The 22,054-nt window shown below is 42.1% G+C and overlaps 1 protein-coding gene across 2 annotated transcripts in view; it reads right to left on the bottom strand.

Annotated features, from left to right (window-relative positions):
• Positions 1–726: 726 nt before the first annotated feature.
• LOC307263291 (globoside alpha-1,3-N-acetylgalactosaminyltransferase 1-like) overlaps positions 727–22,054 on the bottom strand; it is a 21,546-nt gene continuing 218 nt past the window's right edge. Inside the window, exons 2-13 of one of the 2 annotated variants that reach the window (XM_080044417.1) lie at positions 17,946–17,986; positions 16,666–16,735; positions 16,497–16,529; positions 13,780–13,830; positions 12,898–12,948; positions 11,052–11,084; positions 9,442–9,576; positions 8,113–8,245; positions 7,572–7,764; positions 6,455–6,580; positions 3,518–3,611; positions 727–2,891 (exon numbers count right to left, since the gene is read on the bottom strand). In XM_080044417.1, coding sequence (XP_079900543.1) covers positions 2,750–2,891; positions 3,518–3,611; positions 6,455–6,580; positions 7,572–7,764; positions 8,113–8,245; positions 9,442–9,576; positions 11,052–11,084; positions 12,898–12,948; positions 13,780–13,830; positions 16,497–16,529; positions 16,666–16,727 — 1,053 coding nt within the window. In that variant the 5' untranslated portion in view covers positions 16,728–16,735; positions 17,946–17,986 and the 3' untranslated portion in view covers positions 727–2,749. The remainder of the gene's footprint in view (positions 2,892–3,517; positions 3,612–6,454; positions 6,581–7,571; positions 7,765–8,112; positions 8,246–9,441; positions 9,577–11,051; positions 11,085–12,897; positions 12,949–13,779; positions 13,831–16,496; positions 16,530–16,665; positions 16,736–17,945; positions 17,987–22,054) is intronic. The other variant, XM_080044418.1, reaches the window with a different exon arrangement.

Raw genomic sequence — 22,054 nt, forward strand, 5'->3', positions numbered from 1 at the left:
ACAGAAAAAGTAACGCACAGTGACTTTGATGAGTAACTTTAATCTGATTACTGGTTTGGAGCTAGTAACGCGTTAGATTACTCGTTACTGAAAAAAGAGGTCCGATGCCGGTAACGCGTTACTAAGTAACATCTTGTGGAACATTCATTCATCACCAATTATCATAGTAGAACAGCTTCCTCAAGCAGTTTGTGATGCATGTTGGAAACAGGAGATGAGCCCCTGGTCTGATGCGCCACCTGGCTTGAGAAACATGTTCTCAAAGACTTACTTTGAGTCATCATTTAGGGAGCACACACATATTATGAATGAATTCAAATGAGCCATTTTAATCTAGATTCATATAGATTCATTCCAAAATTCAATGAGATTAATCTAGATTAAAAAAATGAATCTATGCCCACCTCTAATATATATATATATATATATATATATATATATATATATATATATATATATTTTATTTTTTTTTATGGACCTTCGGCTTTGTGACTTGGGCCGAGGTCCCTTCCCTCTCGGGAGTGCCATGGACATATAAATGTGCGTGCAGGCTGTCAACTTCACCTGAAAGTTAAATAAAACTTTGTCCCAGGCCATTACTCATTATGATTGGTTCCAGGCTGGGCCTGGCCCAATCACACACACAGCAGAGGGCCGCCCATTCAGAGGCTGCATTGAATTGTATTATCACGCATTTCATTTTCATTTTCCTTTATTTAACCTCGAAAGATCAATTGAGGGGTGACCCTCTTTTACAATGACGTCGAGTTTGTACAGATACACAATATACAATGAGAATACATAACAAGTTTACACACACACACACACACACACACACACAGACAACAACAACAATTTAAAACATTCAGATCAATTGAATGAAAGAGACAATAGCCTAATTAAAACAGTTACAAGTGTAGAGGGGCTGATTCAAAATAATAATTTTAAATTGGTTAACAGTTATGAGTGTATTTATTTTAATTGTATGTTGTCGGCTGTTCCAGGAGTCAGGGGCACTATGGCTAAAAGCGGTTTTACCAAGCTCAGACCGGGCATAGGGAACATATAACATGAGCACGTCAGTTGAGCGGGTTTGGTAAAGCCCATCTGAAATAAGCAGCATTTCTGTCAAATAGAGTGGTAGCTTTCCAGTCAGAGCTTTATATATAAAAATATGCCAATGTGCATCACGTCTCTCCTTAAGGGAGGACCACCCAACCTTTTCATATAAAACACAATGGTGTGTATCATAAGCATCTCCTGTAATGAATCTCAAAGCAGAGTGAAATACAGAGTCTAGGAGTTTAAGGCATGAACGAGATGCATGCCGATAAACCACATCATCGTAATCAAAGACAGACATAAAAACTGCCTCAATAATCCTTTTCCTACTGAACAACGGGAAGGTGGCTTTATTCCTATAAAAATAGCCAATCTTTTGTCGGAGACGACAGACAAGATTTTTTATGTGAAATGTAAAAGAGAGTTTTTCATCTATACAGATGCCAAGATATTTATATTCAACTTCTACTCTGTAATTATGAGCATCTGACGATGGTCAGTTACGTTCAGGGCCGTCGGACTGCAGACAGGCTTGGGGGGCCCAAGGCAGAGGGGGGGTGCACCCAAAAAAAATTAAAACTTATTTATTACATTTTTAATTTTTTTACTTGCTCAAAATAGGCCCCTGATCTTTGAAGGCCCAGAAAAATGTTATTTAGGAAAAAAAAAAAACAGATATCAGGGGCCTTTCATTCGTCAGTACATTTTTGTTATTTTTTAAATAACATTGTTCGGGGCTACGAAGATCAGGGGCCGATATTGGGCCATTAAAAAATACAAACGAAGGGAAAAAATTCCCGAAGCTGACTGGATTTTTTAAACATGTACATTTCTTCTTTCTGCTTTTTGGTCATTCTGTGTCTATAAATTATTCCAGAAAATAGTACTAAATAGCTTACATAGGAAACAATTGATTTAGCCTTAGTTTTCTCCTCAAAGTGCACCAGATTGATGAATTTTACTTTAACATTTTAAAACATTTCTTTACTGTGGCGTGGACCCTGGACCTCCTTGGGAGGTCTGGGGTCCACGACACAGTCTCCCAAATTCCTGTGAGAAACACTGTGTGTGTGTGTGTGTGCATGTTTATTAAGAGTCATTAGACCAGGGGTTGTGTTCAAGTACGCGTAATGATTTGGTCATTCATCAATAGAAACATTGTGTTGTTATCTGGCTCAGAGAGGGACTAGTCACTCATACGTTTTGGACTATAGACAAACATAGCTTTTACATGTTTGTATTGTAAGACCGCCTCTCAGAGGGCCCATCAGGACTTCCTGTATAGGGGCCCAGAATTTGGTGCAATGCCCCTGCCTCCACATATCGTATAAATAATCATGGTGGGCTGCCATGGCCAAAAATGCCAGGGCCGATTTTTTGTCCCAGTCCAGCCCTGGTTAGTAGGGCTTTTAGTATGGGAAGCACGTTAGAAGGGCTTTTAGTATGAGAAGCACGTTAGAAGGGCTTTTAGTATGAGTAGGACGTGAGTAGGGCTTTTAGTATGAGTAGGACGTTAGTAGGGTTTTTAGTATGAGTAGGACGTTAGTAGGCCGTTTCGAACACAGCCATAGTTTCCCAACAATTCTGGTTAGGCCTGCTTTAGCCTGGTTAGGCCTGCTTTATCCTGGTTTAGCCTGCTTTAGCCTGCTTTATCCTGGTTTAGCCTGGCCTGGCCTGGTTTGGTTGGTCAGACATTGGGGCGGATGGCGGCGTAGTTCTTTGCGACTCCAGAGAATCTGACGATGTGAATCTCGGGGGTTTTCTCTTTTATGTCGTGCCACAAGTATTCAGGAGACAGCACCTTACTGGGCTTATTCACCCACATGTACCTGCACACACACACACACACACACACACACACACACACACACACACACACACACACACACACACACACACACACACACACACACACACACACACACACACACACACACACACACACACACACACACACACACACACACACACACACACACACACACACACACACACAGAGTACAGATATCAGACAATACAACCACAGTTGAAGGTAGAGTCAGTGATTCTGGAGAACGCTTGTTGTCAAAATCAATTTTTAGGGGCTGCCTTCCACTAACAGACAGAAAGTGTGGAGGTCTGACTGGAGGCTAGATTGATGACTACATGAACCAATCAGGGGCTGCCTTCCACTAGATCGCATTACATTAGTCACTTTCTATTGGTGCTTTTTGGGAGTCTTTATCCAACCCAACCCAAAAAACTGCCCAAGAATTGTGCATAATTTTGACCCCCAAAAAATTCCAAAAAAATTCAGCAAAAGAGAGAGCCCCAAACGGACATTTCTTTATTTTAATTTTAATTTTTAATTTTTTGCCACAAGCGCCTAAAAAATGGTGGATACACTTCTAAGAAACTCCTTTGAACTGTTGCTCAGAGATCAGGCCTACACACACACACACACACACACACGTACCTGTTCAGGTGACTCTCTTCTTGCCAAGCCGCCTCCAACTTCTCCTCTGCGTCGGCCTCAAAGTTGGATCGGCAGGTTTTGGCCAACCGGTGAACTGACGTTAAAAAAGATTTGATTTGATTTATTAGCACAATAAAAACAACAAGAACCAAATAAAACATACAGCTCTGGAGAAAATGAAGATAGCTCCAAATGTTCAGTGTCTCTCGTTTTACTATCTATTTTTTTTTATTTATTTATTTTTTATTTTTTATTGACGATTTTGCTAATTTTTTTTGTTAAGCAGCTGCAGTTCAATACACAGTCAATTTTCATTCTCATTATTCATTGACCTTGCACAACTGACATGCTTTCCATTTTCCCAATGAATTTTAATTACTCATTGTTATCCTCTCTTTCCACTAGTCTAAACACATCTGCAAAAGTATTCAAACCCATACAAGTCTGTCTGCTGACCTCTATTATTTGTTACACTAATGTTATGATAGTGACATTCACCTTGTGCTCAGCTTATTAGTAAGCCCAATGTGCTCAGCTTTCAGTCTGTAATTTTTGAGACATAATTTTTTTTTAAATTGCGCAAACTGCAACTCCCTGTGACATCTTCATCAATTTCATTCCATAATGTAATACCCTTTACAGAAATCGAAAAGGATCTAAGTGTGGTCCGTATATTTTTCTCAGTGAATTTTCTCTTTCTTCTTAAATCATGCGAAACTCCTCTTTCTTCAAACATTACTTGTAAACTGTTAGGAAGGCTTTTTTTTGAAGCCTTGAAAATAATTTGTACGGTGTGGTAATTTACCACGTCACGTAATTTGAGAATTCTACCTTCAATAAAAACGTTATTAGTGTGTGCCCTGTAATTGGCTTGGTATACAATTCTTATTGCTTTTTTTTGAAGAATCTCCAAGGGAAAGGCAAGTTTATTTCTATAGCACAATTCAAACACAAGGCCATTCAAAGTGCTTTACAGGGGCAAGATTAAAATACATAAAACACATTAGAAGACATTTAAAAGCGAATGAAAATAAGTAAAACATTTAAATAAAATAAGAAGTACAGGTTAAAATGGAAACAGAAAAGTCTTCAGACTCGATTTAAAAGAACTGAGGGTTGCAGCAGACCTCAAGTTTTCTGGGAGTCTGTTCCAGATACTTGGTGCATAAAAACTAAAAGCTGCTTCTCCTCGTTTAGTCCTAACTCTTGGGACTGTAAGTAAACCTGTCCCAGACGACCTAAGGGCTCTGGACGGTTCATAACGTATCAGGGGTGCAATTTACCTTTGTAAGTGTTTCCCCACACCTCAGCACAGTAATGCAGATGTGGGTAAACTAAACTCCAGTATAATAGAAGTAAGGCCTTTTGATTGAAAAAATGTTGTGCTTTCCAAAGTATAGAAATACTCCTGGCTATTTTGCCCCTGAGATGGCTAACTTGTGGTTTCCAACTTAACTTATCATCAAGTATTACCCCTAGGACTGTGTGTTGCTTGACCCTTTCAATATCTATCCCATTTACCTGGATTTTCACGGAAACATCTGCTGCTCTCCTACCAAACATCATGAATTTAGTTTTTTCTAAATTTAGTGATAACTTATTTCGGTTTAACCACCCATGTAACTTAGTCAATTCAATGTTTACGATCCCAACCATATTATTCAGATCTTTCCCCGAATAGAAGATGTTTGTGTCGTCAGCAAATACAATTAACTATAAGACCTTCGACACTTTACATATATCATTTATATAAAGCAGGAATAATTTTGGCCCCAAGATTGACCCCTGAGGGACCCCACAAACAATATCTAAGCATGTCGATGTGATCTCCCCTAATTTCACATATTGTTTCCTGTCCTGTAAGTAACTTCTGACCCAGTCCCGTGCTATACCTCTAATGCCATAATTCTCAAGCTTATTGAGAAGGATGTCGTGATTTATAGTGTCGAAAGCTTTTTTGAGGTCTATAAGAATTCCTATAGAGTACAATTTGTGATCTATAGCATTACTAATAATTTCTATCGATTCAGCCAAGGCCAGCGCTGTGGAATGATTCTTTCTAAAGCCAAATTGACTGTTATAAAGAAGTTGATGTTTATTAATGAAATCATCTAGTCTATTGTAGGCATCTGTTTGAGTAGAATGAACATTTTGGTTTTATAATATAAACTACTGACAACATTTCTACCAAATTCCCCCAGAAATATTGTCATTAAGAGCATTTCCATTAATTAAGTAGTTGGAGGAACCGGAGACCTCATGGTTATTCGGAAGAACCAGAGACATCATGGTTACTGGGAGGAACCAGAGACCTCATGGTTACTGGGAGGAAGAACCAGAGACCTCATGGTTACTGGGAGGAGGAACCAGAGACCTCATGGTTACTGGGAGGAGGAACCAGAGACCTCATGGTTATTCGGAAGAACCAGAGACCTCATGGTTACTGGGAGGAGGAACCAGAGACCTCATGGTTACTGGGAGGAGGAACCAGAGAACTCATGGTTACTGGGAAGAACCAGAGACCTCATGGTTACTGGGAGGAGGAACCAGAGACCTCATGGTTACTGGGAGGAGGAACCAGAGACCTCACGGTAACTGGGATGAGGAACCAGAGACCTCATGGTTACTGGGAGGAGGAACCAGAGACCTCATGGTTACTGGGAGGAGGAACCAGAGACCTCATGGTTACTGGGAGGAGGAACCAGAGACCTCATGGTTACTGGGAGGAGGAACCAGATACATCATGGTGACTGGGAGGAACCAGAGACCTCATGGTGACTGGTAGTATGTCCTAGAGAAATCTAGGACATACTACCAGTCCAGAGAGTTAGAAACAGACAGACAGACAGACAGACAGACAGACAGACAGACAGACAGACAGACAGACAGACAGACAGACAGACAGACAGACAGACAGACAGACAGACAGATATATACCTTCCCTCAGTGTCCCTCCGAAGGCTCCACCACAGTAGTAGAAGTCTCCCTCCCCCGGCCCGATGTACGCTCTGGACTCTGGTCTGCGCTCGTACGGGAACTTGTTTCGGTCGGTTGTATAGAACCCTGCAGACACACAGAAACATGTGATAAAAACATGATGAAAAAGGGGCACAGTGGTTACAGCCCCCCTCACATTTGACATTTCACACAATATTTTTACACAAAAAAGGGTAATGTTGTCCTGTGTACTGTCTCAGGTGGTAGAGCGGGTCGGCTGATGATCAAAGGGTTGGAGGTTCGATTCCCGCCCTGCCACCTGTGTCATGGTTGTTGTGTCCTAGGGCAAGACACTTCACCCACCTTGCCTGGTGTGAATGTGTATGACTGCTGTATGGTTGAGGTTGTGGTCTGAGGGGCCGTACGCGCTGAATGGCAGCCACGCTTCCGTCAGTCTGCCCCAGGGCAGCTGTGGCTACTTTTTTTTTTTTTTTGACCTTTATTTCTACAGGTATATCCCATTGAGACCGAAGACTCTTTTGCAAGGGAGACCTGTTTTCCTTTCCCACGTTACCATTCACACACACATTCATACACCGATAGCAAGCTAACTATCGACATTCACAAGAGGCAAGGTGGGTGAAGTGTCTTGCCCAAGGACACAACAACTATGACACAGGTGGCAGGGCAGGGATCGAACCTCCAACTGAGCCACAGTCGCCCCAACTACTACTATCGTAGTTTTTCTTCCACCACCGGTATGACTGTGTGTGAATGAATGGAACCTGGAACCCTGTAAAGACCTTTGAGGTCTATCATTATCAAATAATGAGCTAATATCTACCCACCCCACCCCACCCCATAGTCACAAGAATGAGTGTCTATTGAAGTGTTTGTCCAAAGAAGGATTACAGAAGGAGCAGTATTTTCTGATGTATAAAATGGAAGAAGGCTGTAACCAACCAGAGGATTGTACTGTCAGTCATTTCCCTTCTGCCTGTTATTGCCGACTAACGCGTTAATATGAGATGAGGCTGTTGTTTACTGGGTGCATCACAGCCACCAGTCCTCCCAGTGTCCGTGCGTGCGTGTGTGTGTGCCTGAGTGAGATACTGACATGGGTGCACCACAGCCACCAGTCCTCCCAGTGACTCCGTTCCCCAGCGACCGTGGAACTTAGAGTCCACGTCCAGGCAGAAGATGAAGTCATGTTCCTGGAGCTTCTCCTCCACCAACGTCTGGATGAACTCCATCCTACGCGCTGAGATCTGCTGCCAACGGTCTGAACTGGGCACCGCACGCACCGTCAGCTGGGGAGACACGGATAGGTGAGAAGAACTGACATGACATTCATTATTGTGAGTGAGTGAGTGAGTGAGTGAGTGAGTGAGTGAGTGAGTGAGTGAGTGAGAAACACATGCAGGTGTCCTTGCCTCTGCAAGGGACTGGCAGCTGTTTGAAGACCTTGAGCAACAACTGAAGTTCCTACAAAGTGACCACCACCTTGAGACCAGACATTGTTCTCCTGTCCCAATCCACCAAGCTCGTGCTTCTGTTGGAGCTCCCAGTCCGTTGGGAAGAAGCTTGGAAGAGGTTAGGAAGCTAACCAAGGACCAGGGACCTGGTTAGCAGTTTACAGCTGGATGGAGAGCGTGTACCTGTCTGCCGGGGGCCATCTTGACTGAGGGCACGTCCTCCGGCCGGTCGGTGAAGACGTACATGTGAACGCTGAAACCAACGAAGAAGTGCTGCTCTGCTGTCTCCAGGAAGTCCTTCAGGAACATGGTGTATCTGTTCAGAGGTCAGAGGTCAAACCACAATCATTAGCTGTGTTGGGAAAGCCTACTAACGTCCTACTAGCGTCCTACTCATACTAAAAGCCCTACTAACGTCCTACTAGCGTCCTACTCATACTAAAAGCCCTACTAACGTCCTACTAGCGTCCTACTCATACTAAAAGCCCTACTAACGTCCTACTAACGTCCTACTCATACTAAACAGCCTACTAATGTCCTACTAACGTCCTACTCATACTAAAAGCCCTACTAACGTCCTACTAGCGTCTTACTCATACTAAAAGCCCTACTAACGTTCTACTAACGTCCTACTCATACTAAAAGCCCTACTAACGTTCTACTAACGTCCTACTCATAATAAAAGCTCTACTAACGTCCTACTAGCGTCCTACTCATACTAACGTCCTACTAGCGTCCTACTCATACTAAAAGCCCTACTAATGTCCTACTCATACTAACGTCCTACTCATACTAAAAGCCCTACTAACGTCCTACTCAGACTAAAAGCCCTACTAACGTCCTACTAGCGTCCTACTCATACCAAAAGCCCTACTAATGTCCTACTCAACTAACGTCCTACTAGCGTCCTACTAACCTCCTACTCATACTAAAGCCCTACTAGCGTCCTACTCATATTAACGTCCTACTCATACTAACGTCCTACTCATACTAAAAGCCCTACTAACGTCCTACTCAGACTAAAAGCCCTGCTAACGTCCTACTCATACTAAAATCCCTACTAACGTCCTACTCATACCACCCTCCTACTCATACTAAAATCCCTACTAACGTCCTACTCATACTAACGTCCTACTCATACTAAAAGCCCTACTAATGGCCTACTCATACTAAAAGCCCTTCACGTCCAACTCTGATTGGAAGGCAGCCCCTGATTGGTTCATGTAGTCATCAATCTTGCCTCCAGTCAGACCGGACGCTCCCCTTTGTCTGTCTGTTAGTGGAAGGCAGCCCCTGATTGGTTCATGTCGTCATCAATCTAGCCTCCAGTCAGACCCTCCCCACTGTCTGTCTGTTAGTGGAAGGCAGCACCTGATTGGTTAAGGGATGAACATTAGGTCAGAACGCAGGCCCTGATTGGCTGGAGCATTCTTTTGACCAGGCTCCTCCCCACGGAGATTGAAGGAGTGAGTGAGTGAGTGAGTGAGTGAGTGAGTGAGTCTTTCTTCTTACTTGCCCACAGCGAACACAGTGGCTGACACGCTGATGTTCTGTAGTTTGAAGACGCTGTCCAGCAGCAGAGGCTCAAAGGTTCCCTCCCACACCACCGGGGCCAGCCAGGGAGACAGGGAGACGACATCAGTACGGCTATACAGACAGACAGGCAGGGAGAGAGACAGGGAGATGACATCAGTACGGCTAGACAGACAGACAGACAGGGAGATGACATCAGTACGGCTAGACAGACAGACAGACAGGGAGATGACATCAGTACGGCTAGACAGACAGACAGACAGGGAGATTGACAGGGAGATGACATCAGTACGGCTAGACAGACAGACAAGCAGGGAGAGAGACAGGGAGATGACGTCAGTACGGCTAGACAGACAGACATGCAGGGAGAGAGACAGGGATACAGGGAGACGACATCAGTACGGCTAGACAGACAGACAGGCAGGGAGAGAGACAGACAGACAGGGAGACGACATCAGTACGGCTAGACAGACAGACAGGCAGGGAGACGACATCAGTACGGCTAGACAGACAGACAGGCAGGGAGAGAGACAGGGAGACGACATCAGTACGGCTAGACAGACAGACAGGCAGGGAGAGAGACAGGGAGACGACATCAGTACGGCTAGACAGACAGACAGACAGGGAGACGACATCAGTACGGCTAGACAGACAGACAGGCAGGGAGAGAGACAGGGAGACGACATCAGTACGGCTGGACAGACAGACAGGGGCACAGACAGACAGGGAGACGACAGCAGTACGGCTAGACAGACAGACAGGGGGACAGACAGACAGGGAGACAGGGAAACTACATCAGTACGGCTAGACAGACAGACAGGGGGACAGACAGGGAGACAGGGAGAGAGACAGGGGGACAGACAGACAGGGAGACGACATCAGTACGGCTAGACAGACAGACAGGCAGGGAGAGAGACAGGGAGAGAACATCAGTACGGCTAGACAGACAGACAGGCAGGGAGAGAGACAGGGAGACAACATCAGTACGGCTAGACAGACAGACAGGCAGGGAGAGAGACAGACAGGCAGGGAGACGACATCAGTATGGCTAGACAGACAGACAGGGAGACAACATCAGTACGGCTAGACAGACAGACAGGGGGACAGGGGGACAGGGAGAGAGAGAGACAGAGAGACAGACAGGGGGAGAGACAGACAGACAGAGAGAGAGAGAGACAGACAGGCAGGGGGACAGGGAGAGAGACAGGGAGAGAGACAGACAGACAGACAGGGGGACAGACAGATAGACAGGGATAGAGACAGACAGACAGGCAGGGGGACAGGGAGAGAGACAGGGAGAGAGAGACAGACAGGCAGGCAGGGAGAGAGACAGACAGACAAACAGACAGACAGTGGGAGAGACAGACAGACAGGGAGAGAGAGAGACAGACAGGCAGGGGGAGAGACAGACAGGGATAGAGACAGACAGAGAGATCGACACAACTTCAGTACGGCTAAGATTACACAGACACACTGACTTAATGACAGTTCAAGCACTATTTCTTCAGTTCCCGTAGTGTGGATGAATAATAATCACGTTACTCAGTATTAACATTTGAAGTCAAATACAGTAGAGCAGTGATACTCACCCCTTGGTGATGCTTGGCTGTTTATACTGCAGACTGAAACACACAGTCACACAGACAGACAGACAGGGAGAGAGACAGACAGACAAGCACACAGTCACACAGACAGGCAGGCAGGCAGGCAGACAGACAGACAAACAAACACACAGTCACACAGACAGACAGGCAGGCAAACACACAGACAAACACACAGACAGACAGGGAGAGAGGAAGACAGACAGACTATGCGTTAACAAACACCGTCTCTTGAAGAGTGTCTATATGCTATTATTAAACGCCTTGCTCCTAAAGGTGTAGTCAGTGATTCAAGGAAAGGCAAGTTTATTTATATAGAACAATTCAGACACAAGGACATTCAAAGTGCTTTACAGAGGCAAGATTAAAATACATAATACAAATAATACATTTAAAAGCGAATGAATAGAAGTAGAACATTTAAATTAAATGAAAATGACAGGTTAAAATGGAAAGTCTTTCCAGAGATTTAGTTAAAAGCTGCTTCTCAAGAGAATACTTGGTTCAAAATCTATTTCCGTCAGAAATCAGTGAATATCTCATCATGATCTACCACCTGTCTGTCTGTCTGTCTGTCTGTCTGTCTGTCTGTCTGTCTGTCTGTCTGTCTGTCTGTCTGTCTGTCTGTCTGTCTGTACTGTTTAAAAACTCTTGAAAAATAGGTAAAAAAAGATACACAATTCAAGGTGTATTTCACTTGTAATAAGTCAACATGGAACAATTGACTTCACTTGGTAAGATGTGGAATTTGTATGAACGTTTATTCATACAGGTAAATCCCATTGAGACCATTCATCTATAGGGTTAGGGTTATACAGGTGAATCCCATTGAGACCGGAGACTCTTTATCAAGGGAGACCTGTTCCCATTCCCACGTTACCATTCACACACACATTCATACACCGATAGCAGCAGCAGCTACCACACAGGGGTGCAAGCTAACTATCAGGAGACATTTTTGACTCAGTGTCTCCAAATTATTCCAAAAATAAGTAGGCCTAGTACACAGAAAATTGTTGTTCACACAAAATTCCTCAGATTTAGCCTCTTAATTTTCCTCTCAAAGTGCACCAGATTCATGCATTTCACTTTAAAAAGGTAAACAAAATCTCCCGGGGGGGCATACCCCCGGACCCCCCTAGGAGGGTCACGATCTCTGCTGGCTACTATTTGTTCCCAGCACTGGAACATTGGATGCACTAGCGGAAAACACTGCTGCTCCCTTCACCACATGTCTGATACCCGTTGGAGTGCCCGCATAGTGGCTGTTTAAACAGTTGCAAATCACTTACCATCACTCCTAGAATAAGACAACTAATAATACATGATTTACATAATAAAACTCTGACTTGTTAAGTCGTTAATTGTAAAACAAATTGGGTGTACCAGGCACCGTCAAGAACACTGAAAAAACTAGAACATTGAAGGTGGCAATGAATGGGGTAGAGGGGCCCACACCGATATTCTTTCAGGGGGCCCAGAATTCCTAGCAACGGCCCTGCACAGGGTGCAGGCTAACTATCAGGAGACATTTAGGGTTCAGTGTCTCTTTGCCCAGGGACACTTGGACATGTGGCGGGGAGACGGGGGATCCAACCACCGACCCTGTAACCCAGTGGACGACCGCCCTACACACTGAGCCACAGACGCCCCAGATAGACAGACAGACAGACAGACAGACAGACAGACAGACAGACAGACAGACAGACAGACAGACAGACAGACAGACAGACAGTAACCCAGTGGATGACCACCCTACACACTTCACCACAGACGCCCCAAAATAAGAATCAATATTTAAGCCTTTCATAAAGCCCTGGTCTGATGTACTCACTCGTCAGGAGACTCCAGGTGGGACAACTCGTTCTTCATTTGTTTATAAGATCTGTGGAAACAATTACAGTCAATCCCTGCGTTCCGAATCTCATACTTTCTACTATATAGTATGTAGAAAAAAGATTTAGGATGTCCCGATTCTTGTGGCCAGATTTAGGATGGTTAGAAGTACCCGGATGTTCTACTTCATCCGGCCAAGATTGTTAGTGTTTGAAAACTGCATCATATTTGGGCGATTCTGACCCACAATCCAGTGCGCACGTGAAGTGACGTCACATCTACGAAGCCTCCATATGAAAACAAAAGGGGATGCGACGGATATAAAAGCAAGATTAAGGCGCAATGTTATGATGAAATAAGAGAGTAAAAGTATGTCCCAATAGTATGCCTACTGCATCCTAACTATTATTTTTATCGTCGGATGTAGTATGTAGAATAGAAAAAAGAAAGAGTATGCGATTCGGAACACAACCAATGTCTTCACTGTGTGTGTGTGTGTGTGTGTGTGTGTGTGTGTGTGTATGTAAAGCAGAAAGTATTTGGACTGCAACACAGCCCATGTGTCTGTCTGGTTGCAGTTCCCCACAGCTGCCACCAGGTGTCCCCAGATCTCCTCAACATTATTCTTCTTCTTCTCATAGTTGTATGGCAGGTTGCAACCATCCCTGTGTTCCAGTCCATTTACTTTCTGCTATTTAGAATTGTAGAAAAAGATTTAGGATGTCCCAATTCATGAGGTCAGATTTAGTATGCTTAGAAATACCCGGATGTCCTACTACATCCGGTGGTGATTTTTAGTGTTGAAACCAGCAGCTTTATGGAGGTTCTGACCCACAATCCACTGCAGCAGAAGTTACATCACATGGACTGAGGTACTCACTGTTCAGAAGACTCCACGGAGGTTTGAATGTCTGTTAGTTTATCATCAAATCTGCAAACAAACCGTCAGCCTTTAATATTCCAATTAGGGCTGTCAAGCGATTAAAAATATATATATATATATGGTCTCTCGAGGATAAATAAAAGTTAAATGAAAAATGAAATATAATTAATAACAGGCTCTGTGATTAATTAATATAAATTAATTGCATACTTATATGACACTTTTATGCCTATTTATAAACAGCTGTATAGCCTACAGTTTGTTTCTCTCTCTACTTAAAAGCACAAAAAAACAAGCAGGCTAAATGAAGACTGTCTGTCTCCCACAACAGACAGCGCTGCACTGCCACAGGTGCGCATAGCCTATGCCGACTCATTCACCATTGTCCTTCTCATAGCCAAACATATTGACAGACACACACACAAGAGGAAAAAAGGCAGGCTGCATATGCTAGGAAGAGTGACGGGGGGGGAAGGGTCCGTTTATACGGGAGACGAGGGTTAGGGTTAGGGTTAGGGTTAGGGTTAGGCTAGCAAACAAAAGTGAGATGGGAGATTGAGAGATACTGAGAGCTTTGAACCTACATTGTTAATTCACCCACTAAATCAATAATGCACAGACACTGCGGAGAATAACATAAGATAACTTCAAGGTTCCTTTTGTCTCTCTTCGCCCCACAGGGAGGAGGGTGTGAAAGACCGGCTAATCTGCATCTACACATACATGCACTCACAGACACACACACACACACACACACACACACACACACACACATATATTACTTTTTGATGACTAGACGCCTGTAAATTTGACTGACAATTTTTGTTTTATCTGTAATTCACGTTTACTGTAATACTATTATTTTTATTTAATGTTTTATGCATTTATTTAGATTTGTTTATTTATTTATTTCAAGCTATTTTATTTGCCACTATTATTATTACCGTTATTATTTTATTTTCATGGTTCCCCCTAGGTTCTATGACTAAGACAAAGTCACATGTTCACATATACTATAGCGATTGTATGAACCAAAAAAAGTTAAAAAAAAATGTATATAGTTGTATAGTAGTTATGTTTTCAACATAAATTATACGGTTAATTTAATTTCAATGTTCATTGCCAGACTCCCAAGAAAGAAGCTTTCAAAAAAACTTCTTTATGAAGGTCTGTGTTACACATGGGAAAAATAGTATTTTTTGGAAATCTGTTTTTACGTTTATTGTGTGATTTTGGGTCCAATATGATCATTTAATATGTAAAAAAGAAAGAAATAACTATCAGGTCCTATATGTGAGGGTGTGCTGAACAGAAATATACTAAACATTGGCATGATGAACATTTCTTAATGTAGTTTAGTAAGGATAATTCAAAAGTATGGGAGAACGGGGGAATCTGAGGCATCGGGTAATGTGAGCCACCCCCTGTATCTAGGCAACGGAAAACATTTGTGGTCATGTGAGATATATGTTTTCAAGCCCCTCTCATTTCCCCATGGCCCTGAAAGAGAGGACCTCATGGTGCTGTGGTAAGCATGTTTTTTTCACCAAAATAGGTATTTTGCATGTAAAAGTAAATGTTCTTGCTGTCAACTTAATCAACTGTTGTGCCAAAGCAAATGTATTCACGTAGTTCTGGAATGTGTGGCTAGCTTTCAGGATTATTACTGTTACAATATGTGTTGTTATGGTAGTTTCAGAGTGGAAAAAGTAAGTGGATCAATTTACCCCACAGCTGGGGTAAAGTGAGCCACATGACAACTTTTTTTGAAACAATCATATTTTCACTGCCCTTTGTCTTGAAAAAATTCTGCTAATGCCCATTTCTAGGAAACATCCTGAATTAATGGGGCATGTGTAAATTTGAGTGATAAATAATTTTAGCTCGCTTAGAGGGGAGCAAATGTAAAAAGTGTCTCAAATTACCCCGTTCTCCCCGGCTAAAATAGCCCCGGGCCTCAGAGGGTTAAGTGAAAGGTGGCGTCCCTATTTTTTATTTTTATTTTTTATTTTTTTTAACCGTTATTTCTACAGGTAAATCCCATTGAGACCGAAGACTCTTTTACAAGGGAGACCTGTTTTCCTTTCCCACGTTACCATTCACACACACATTCATACACCGATAGCAGCAGGCTAACTATCAACATTCACACGAGGCAAGGTGGGTGAAGTGTCTTGCCCAACACAACCATGACACAGCTGGCAGGGCGGGGATCGAACCTCCAACCCTTTGATCATCAGCCGACCCGCTCTACCACCTGAGCCACAGTCGCCCAACTTTAGTAAATTATTAATGTATTGTTATTTTCAGATTAATTTCTAATATCAAAATGAATCCGAATGAGCCGTAACCACTACACACTGAAGTTTGTCTGTTCTGAGCTACTGCACAAACATGGCGGTGCAACAGGTCACAGATAGAAGAGGTTAGTCTACACTAATTAAAACACACTGATGAATATCGTATCCCATCTCTACCAACTCTGTTCTGACACATGAAAACAAATACTACACACTGCACCTTGTATTGTTGTGGGTCTATCAGTATATTCAAATTACATTTAGTGTGTGTGTGTGTGTGTGTGTGTGTGTGTGTGTGTGTGTGTGTGTGTGTGTGTGTGTGTGTGTGTGTGTGTGTGTGTGTGTGTGTGTGTGTGTGTGTGTGTGTGTGTGTGTGTGTGTGTGTGTGTGTGTGTGTGTGTGTGTGTGTGTTACCTGCAGTTCTGGGTGATGTAGTTGTACGTCAATCTGTGAATTCAAACACAAACATAATCAATAATTAATAACTGACCTCTAGTCACACACACACACACACACACACACACACACACACACACACACACACTCACACACACACACACACACACACATTATAGTTACTCACAGCAGCAGGATCATTGCTGACAGCAGAGTCACAGTCACAGTTCTACCAGGAAACAACGCCATGTTCAAACCTGCAGAGAGGACAGTTTAAGATACACATTCTGTCTGTCTGTCTGTCTGTCTGTCTGTCTGTCTGTCTGTGTCTGTCTGTCTCTGGAACAGTTTAACTAAGGCCCTGTTTCCACCTGGGGTTATGATGTGATTTTGGTCATCCGATCAAAGGTGGCCAGCTCTCAGTCCGTGTGTTCACACTTGTCTGTCCACATGTGACTTCTTTGTCTACTTGTGATCGGATTCCATGAACCCGCTCTGTATGTAAATCAACACGTACATCATTTCCATTTGCGTTGGTGTTTTTAACCGGTGATGTTATGTAAACATACAGGGCTGTATCGGTGATGTTCCAACATGTAAACATACAGGGCTGTATCGGTGATGTTCCAACATGTAAACATACAGGGCTGTATCGGTGATGTTCCAACATGTAAACATACAGGGCTGTATTGGTGATGTTCCAACATGTAAACATACAGGGCTGTATCGGTGATGTTCCAACATGTAAACATACAGGGCTGTATCGGTGATGTTATGTAAACATACAGGGCTGTATTGTCCTATTCATTCTGGTGCATCACTGGATCACATAATGTGGAAGCTTCTGAAGAAACATTATGTTTTTCCATTAGAATATCTGTTAAAAATGAATGAACTACACGTCATCAATCAAAATGAGTGTGCGACGTGATCCCAATTTAGTATAATTTAATATGACCAAGTCAGCATGTAATTATTGAAAATAATGGGTTTTGTGTTGACTACACATTATTTTATTGACGGTGAACTGACCATGTGGTTATTATAAGACTTAATGGAACATTTAGTCATTAAATGGCCCTTGAAGGTCCTGCATTTAAATCTGACACATCCTTTCTTTATACTTGTTATGTTTCCACGATAAAAGCAGCTCAGCCAGAATGATTCAAGGTGTTCAGAAATGCCCTGCAGGTTTCACTGATGACGTGACCTCAGACTACAATCAACCTGCTGTTGATTCTACTGAACGAACTAACAATACTACATGGGAAACTTTATAAACGCATTGTTCTTTAACTCGGATTTAAACTCTACAGCAAATTTCAAATAGATATAAAGAAACAGCCAATCAGCATCAAGAAACATTTCTACCGTCCAGTTAAACAGCGACACAGCACAATGTGATCAAAGTGATCCTGATGATCAGACATTATATATATCAACAGGTTTCTGTGGGAGGATTCTCACCTGCTGAGCTGACTTCAGGTCGACTTACAGACACTTTCCAGCTTCATGTGGAGGAAACACAGAGAGAAGACGCTGCTCATTTCATCCTGCTCAGTCCTGGTGTTATACCACAATTAAAGTTTAATATCAAACACGGAAGCAGGTGTGGCTAATCTCGTAGTTTACCACCACCGGTATGACTGCCAGGAACCCTGTAAAGCGTCTCTGAGTGCCTCGGCAATAAAGCGCTATAAAACCTATCAATTAAACTGCAGTTTTCTCTGGAAAGTCCCGACTCTTTAATTTCACTTCTCTGATTGTATCAAGCCTGGACTGTTTTTTACGAATGCTTACACACATGTTTGACCCACTGTGTCAAAACACACAGGCAGAATAGGACAAAGCACATGGAGATTGTTAACAGAATTTAATTTGCTTTATTGTATAATATTTTAATGCACAATACATGCTTTCTGCCTGTTGAACTTTGTACTCCAAAGTGTTTTGCTACACTTTAGGACAAACTTGTTGTTTAACCTTGAAGAAGAAACTGCCTAATAAGATTTTGGCACATACAGAGGTATGACGCATTCATGTGCACAGTAAGAAAAGACTCCCTAAATTTCCCATATCCTGTTATCTGCCTAATTAAAAACATTTCTGCTTTCGCCAGCAAAAACAAGGGCTGGACACACCAAACTTAGTATGTGTTTGCGCACACACCAACTTCTCTTGCATATAATCTCTGTACACTGTTCATTCGATGTATTCAATCATGTACGCCTATTTGTGATACATGTTGTTTGACCCTTGCATGCTGTTTGCAAGTAAATTCACCTGCTTCCAAGAAGGCCTGACTCAGTTTCAATTATTCAAACACTTGGGTAGTTTGATGAAATAATTCTAGTAACAAATGGTCCTTCGAGTTGCCGGATCCAACATCTTCTTCTCTGGACAAGAAGAGCCTGCACCGTGAAGACGGGGGAGTCCAAGATCTCTCGACAAAAGACCTCCAGTAAACAGAGCTACAAAAGAGGCTGTCTGCAGACTCTACTTGGACGGAGGAGGGGTGACGGAATCCAGAGCCAAAACTGAGCGAGTCGAGGCTTTCTTGAAATCAGGTGAATATAAACAGCTGATTTTGTTTTGTCCAGGAATTAGGAATTCCTTTGTTTTATGTATTAGGTAGATAAACTAGTTTATGAAGCAGTATTTCTCATGGTTTTACCGTAAGGGAGAATAACTGATCGTAGTGTTTGGGAAAATGCACTAATGAGAAAAATATTTCAACCTGTAGTGTTTGGGGAGATGCACTAGAGACAAACCTATCTCAACCTGTAGTGTTTGGGGAGATGCACTAGAGACAAACCTATCTCAGCCTTTGGTGTTTGAGAATTTACACTGTCAAAAACAAAAGTCTCACGTACGTAATTAGATGATCATTAGTGTGGGGTCGAGGGTGGTCCCTTTATTCTGACAGATATAGTTTGTTCCATTAAACTGAGAGTTCTTTGTAATTCGGGAAGGTTTTGTGGAAACAAATTGATATCTGGCTGCTTGTTGTTACTTAGCCTGGGGATATAGTACTGCTCCAGGGAGTTAGTCTATGACAGGTTGTTTATTTGTTTTGTTTTGTTATGTTTGTCAATAGTCTACATCTGCTGAGTAGATTTATTTGTTTTGTTTAGAATACATCACATAGGGTGTTCTAGTTTTAAATTGGTGAATTTTGTTAATCAATTGGAGGGAATAGGGGTGTTCGTCCTGTTAAATTGATTAGATTTTACATTTAAAAAAAAATAAATTACTTGTAAGCAACTGCCCCTCTTACATATGATCAAATATCTGACTTTACATTTGATCCAAGCCCCCATCGTGAACAGTAAAGAGAAAGGTGGTGGCCAAAGAAATGAATAAGAGAATGTTGTTGAAAGTGTAAGAGGAAAAAGATTGTTTGGAACTGATTGTTTATGGATGTTATAAAGAAAGAAAAAGTATGTAGGGGAAGGGAGATAGAAGGTTTTAGTAAAGTGTGCATACAATTGTTATGCTGTTATGAGAGAAAGGACGAAAGAGCAACCTATTTGCCACAAACTGTATGTGATGAATGAAATACATGTGTGTCTAACTGAGACTCAGTCTCTGTGAAAGAAGAAAAGGAGAGAGCACAAGAATGTGTGTGTGTGATTCAGTCCCATGCAGAAAAGGGAGGGCCTGTCTCACTGACTGCCTGTGTGTGCTTGAATGCTGCCCAAACACAGACAAAAAATGTGAACTGAATATTGAAATCAAACCTATCCTAAAATGTTGTTGTGCGTTAATTGTGACATCTAGAGCAAGCAAAATGGATAGGATGATATTTTAGAAACAACCCTGGCAGAATGATGAGCATTTCTTTTGAGAACATGTTACTGCTCAAATTCATTCTGTTTCAGATGCAAGAAGAAGACGAAGCTGACCATGCTTCAATAAGGACAATTGGACACTGAGGAACAATCTGAATCGGTTATGGTAATATCCTACATAACCATTCCCCCAGTGACTGTGATATGAAGGACACTTTGCGTCAAAATGCCACAAAAGGGACTTGTTGACCATCAAGACGACCTAGGTTCCTGTTCCCTGGCTTCTGCAAAAGACTGTCCTCTGTTGATGTACTTGATATTATTCTGCTTGACTGAAATATATTTACTCATATGCTTTGCCCTTTTGCTTTGAAGTGTTACCTAAAAGTTGCATTAAATATTATAAAAAGGGTGGAATGTTAACAGAATTTAATTTGCTTTATTGTATAATATTTTAATGCACAATACATGCTTTCTGCCTGTTGAACTTTGTACTCCAAAGTGTTTTGCTACACTTTAGGACAAACTTGTTGTTTAACCTTGAAGAAGAAACTGCCTAATAAGATTTTGGCACATACAGAGGTATGACGCATTCATGTGCACAGTAAGAAAAGACTCCCTAAATTTCCCATATCCTGTTATCTGCCTAATTAAAAACATTTCTGCTTTCGCCAGCAAAAACAAGGGCTGGACACACCAAACTTAGTATGTGTTTGCGCACACACCAACTTCTCTTGCATATAATCTCTGTACACTGTTCATTCGATGTATTCAATCATGTACGCCTATTTGTGATACATGTTGTTTGACCCTTGCATGCTGTTTGCAAGTAAATTCACCTGCTTCCAAGAAGGCCTGACTCAGTTTCAATTATTCAAACACTTGGGTAGTTTGATGAAATAATTCTAGTAACAGAGATAAACTTCTAACTTATACGTAGGGATGGGAATTATTAAGAATTTAACGATTCCAGTTCCGATTCTGCTTATCGATCCGATTCCTTATCGATTCTCTAATCGATTCTCATTGGGTGAGAGAATAAGTACAAATCAGTTTATTTGTATTAACTCTCTTTAATATCTGATCAGAGGTGTGTCTAGTCTGTGCCTTGAAAGATTATCAAGAGTAGGCTACTTGAGGATTAGGAAAATGTCAATTTTCACATTAATTGGTCCAAACAAAAAAATAAATGTTTGGCTTTTAAGCCCAAATGCCATTATGTTCCTAAAAACTAAAAACACAGACTGAAAACAGGAAGGAAGAGCTTGTGCCTTTTGGAATATTAACAGTGCTCATTGGCATAATAAATAAATATAAACAAGTCTTTTGAAAAGATAAGACCAACTATCAACTTTGGCAAATTAACCATTTTTATGGAGAACAATCATCATGTTTGCCCTCTCAGGAAGGATACGAGATATTTAATTTATGTTCAGTGTTATTATATGATGATTGCGCCCTTACTCTGAAAGGGCAACGTGATGATGTCACTACGTTCACGTGAAGGAACTCTTCCCCTGTCTCTCTCTCTCTCTCTCCTCCTCTTCCCCTGACTCTCTCTCTCTCTCTAGAATATCTGTTAAAAATTAATGAACTACACGTCATCAATCAAAATGAGTGTGCGACGTGATCCTGACGTGAGCTCAGACTACAATCAACCTGCTGTTGATTCTACTGAACGAACTAACAATACTACATGGGAAACTTTATAAACGCATTGTTCTGTAACTCGGATTTAAACTCTACAGCAAATTTCAAATAGATATAAAGAAACAGCCAATCAGC

This window comes from Ammodytes marinus, assembly GCF_949987685.1.
Source record: "Ammodytes marinus genome assembly, chromosome: 16".
NCBI classification, from domain to species: domain Eukaryota; kingdom Metazoa; phylum Chordata; class Actinopteri; order Uranoscopiformes; family Ammodytidae; genus Ammodytes; species Ammodytes marinus.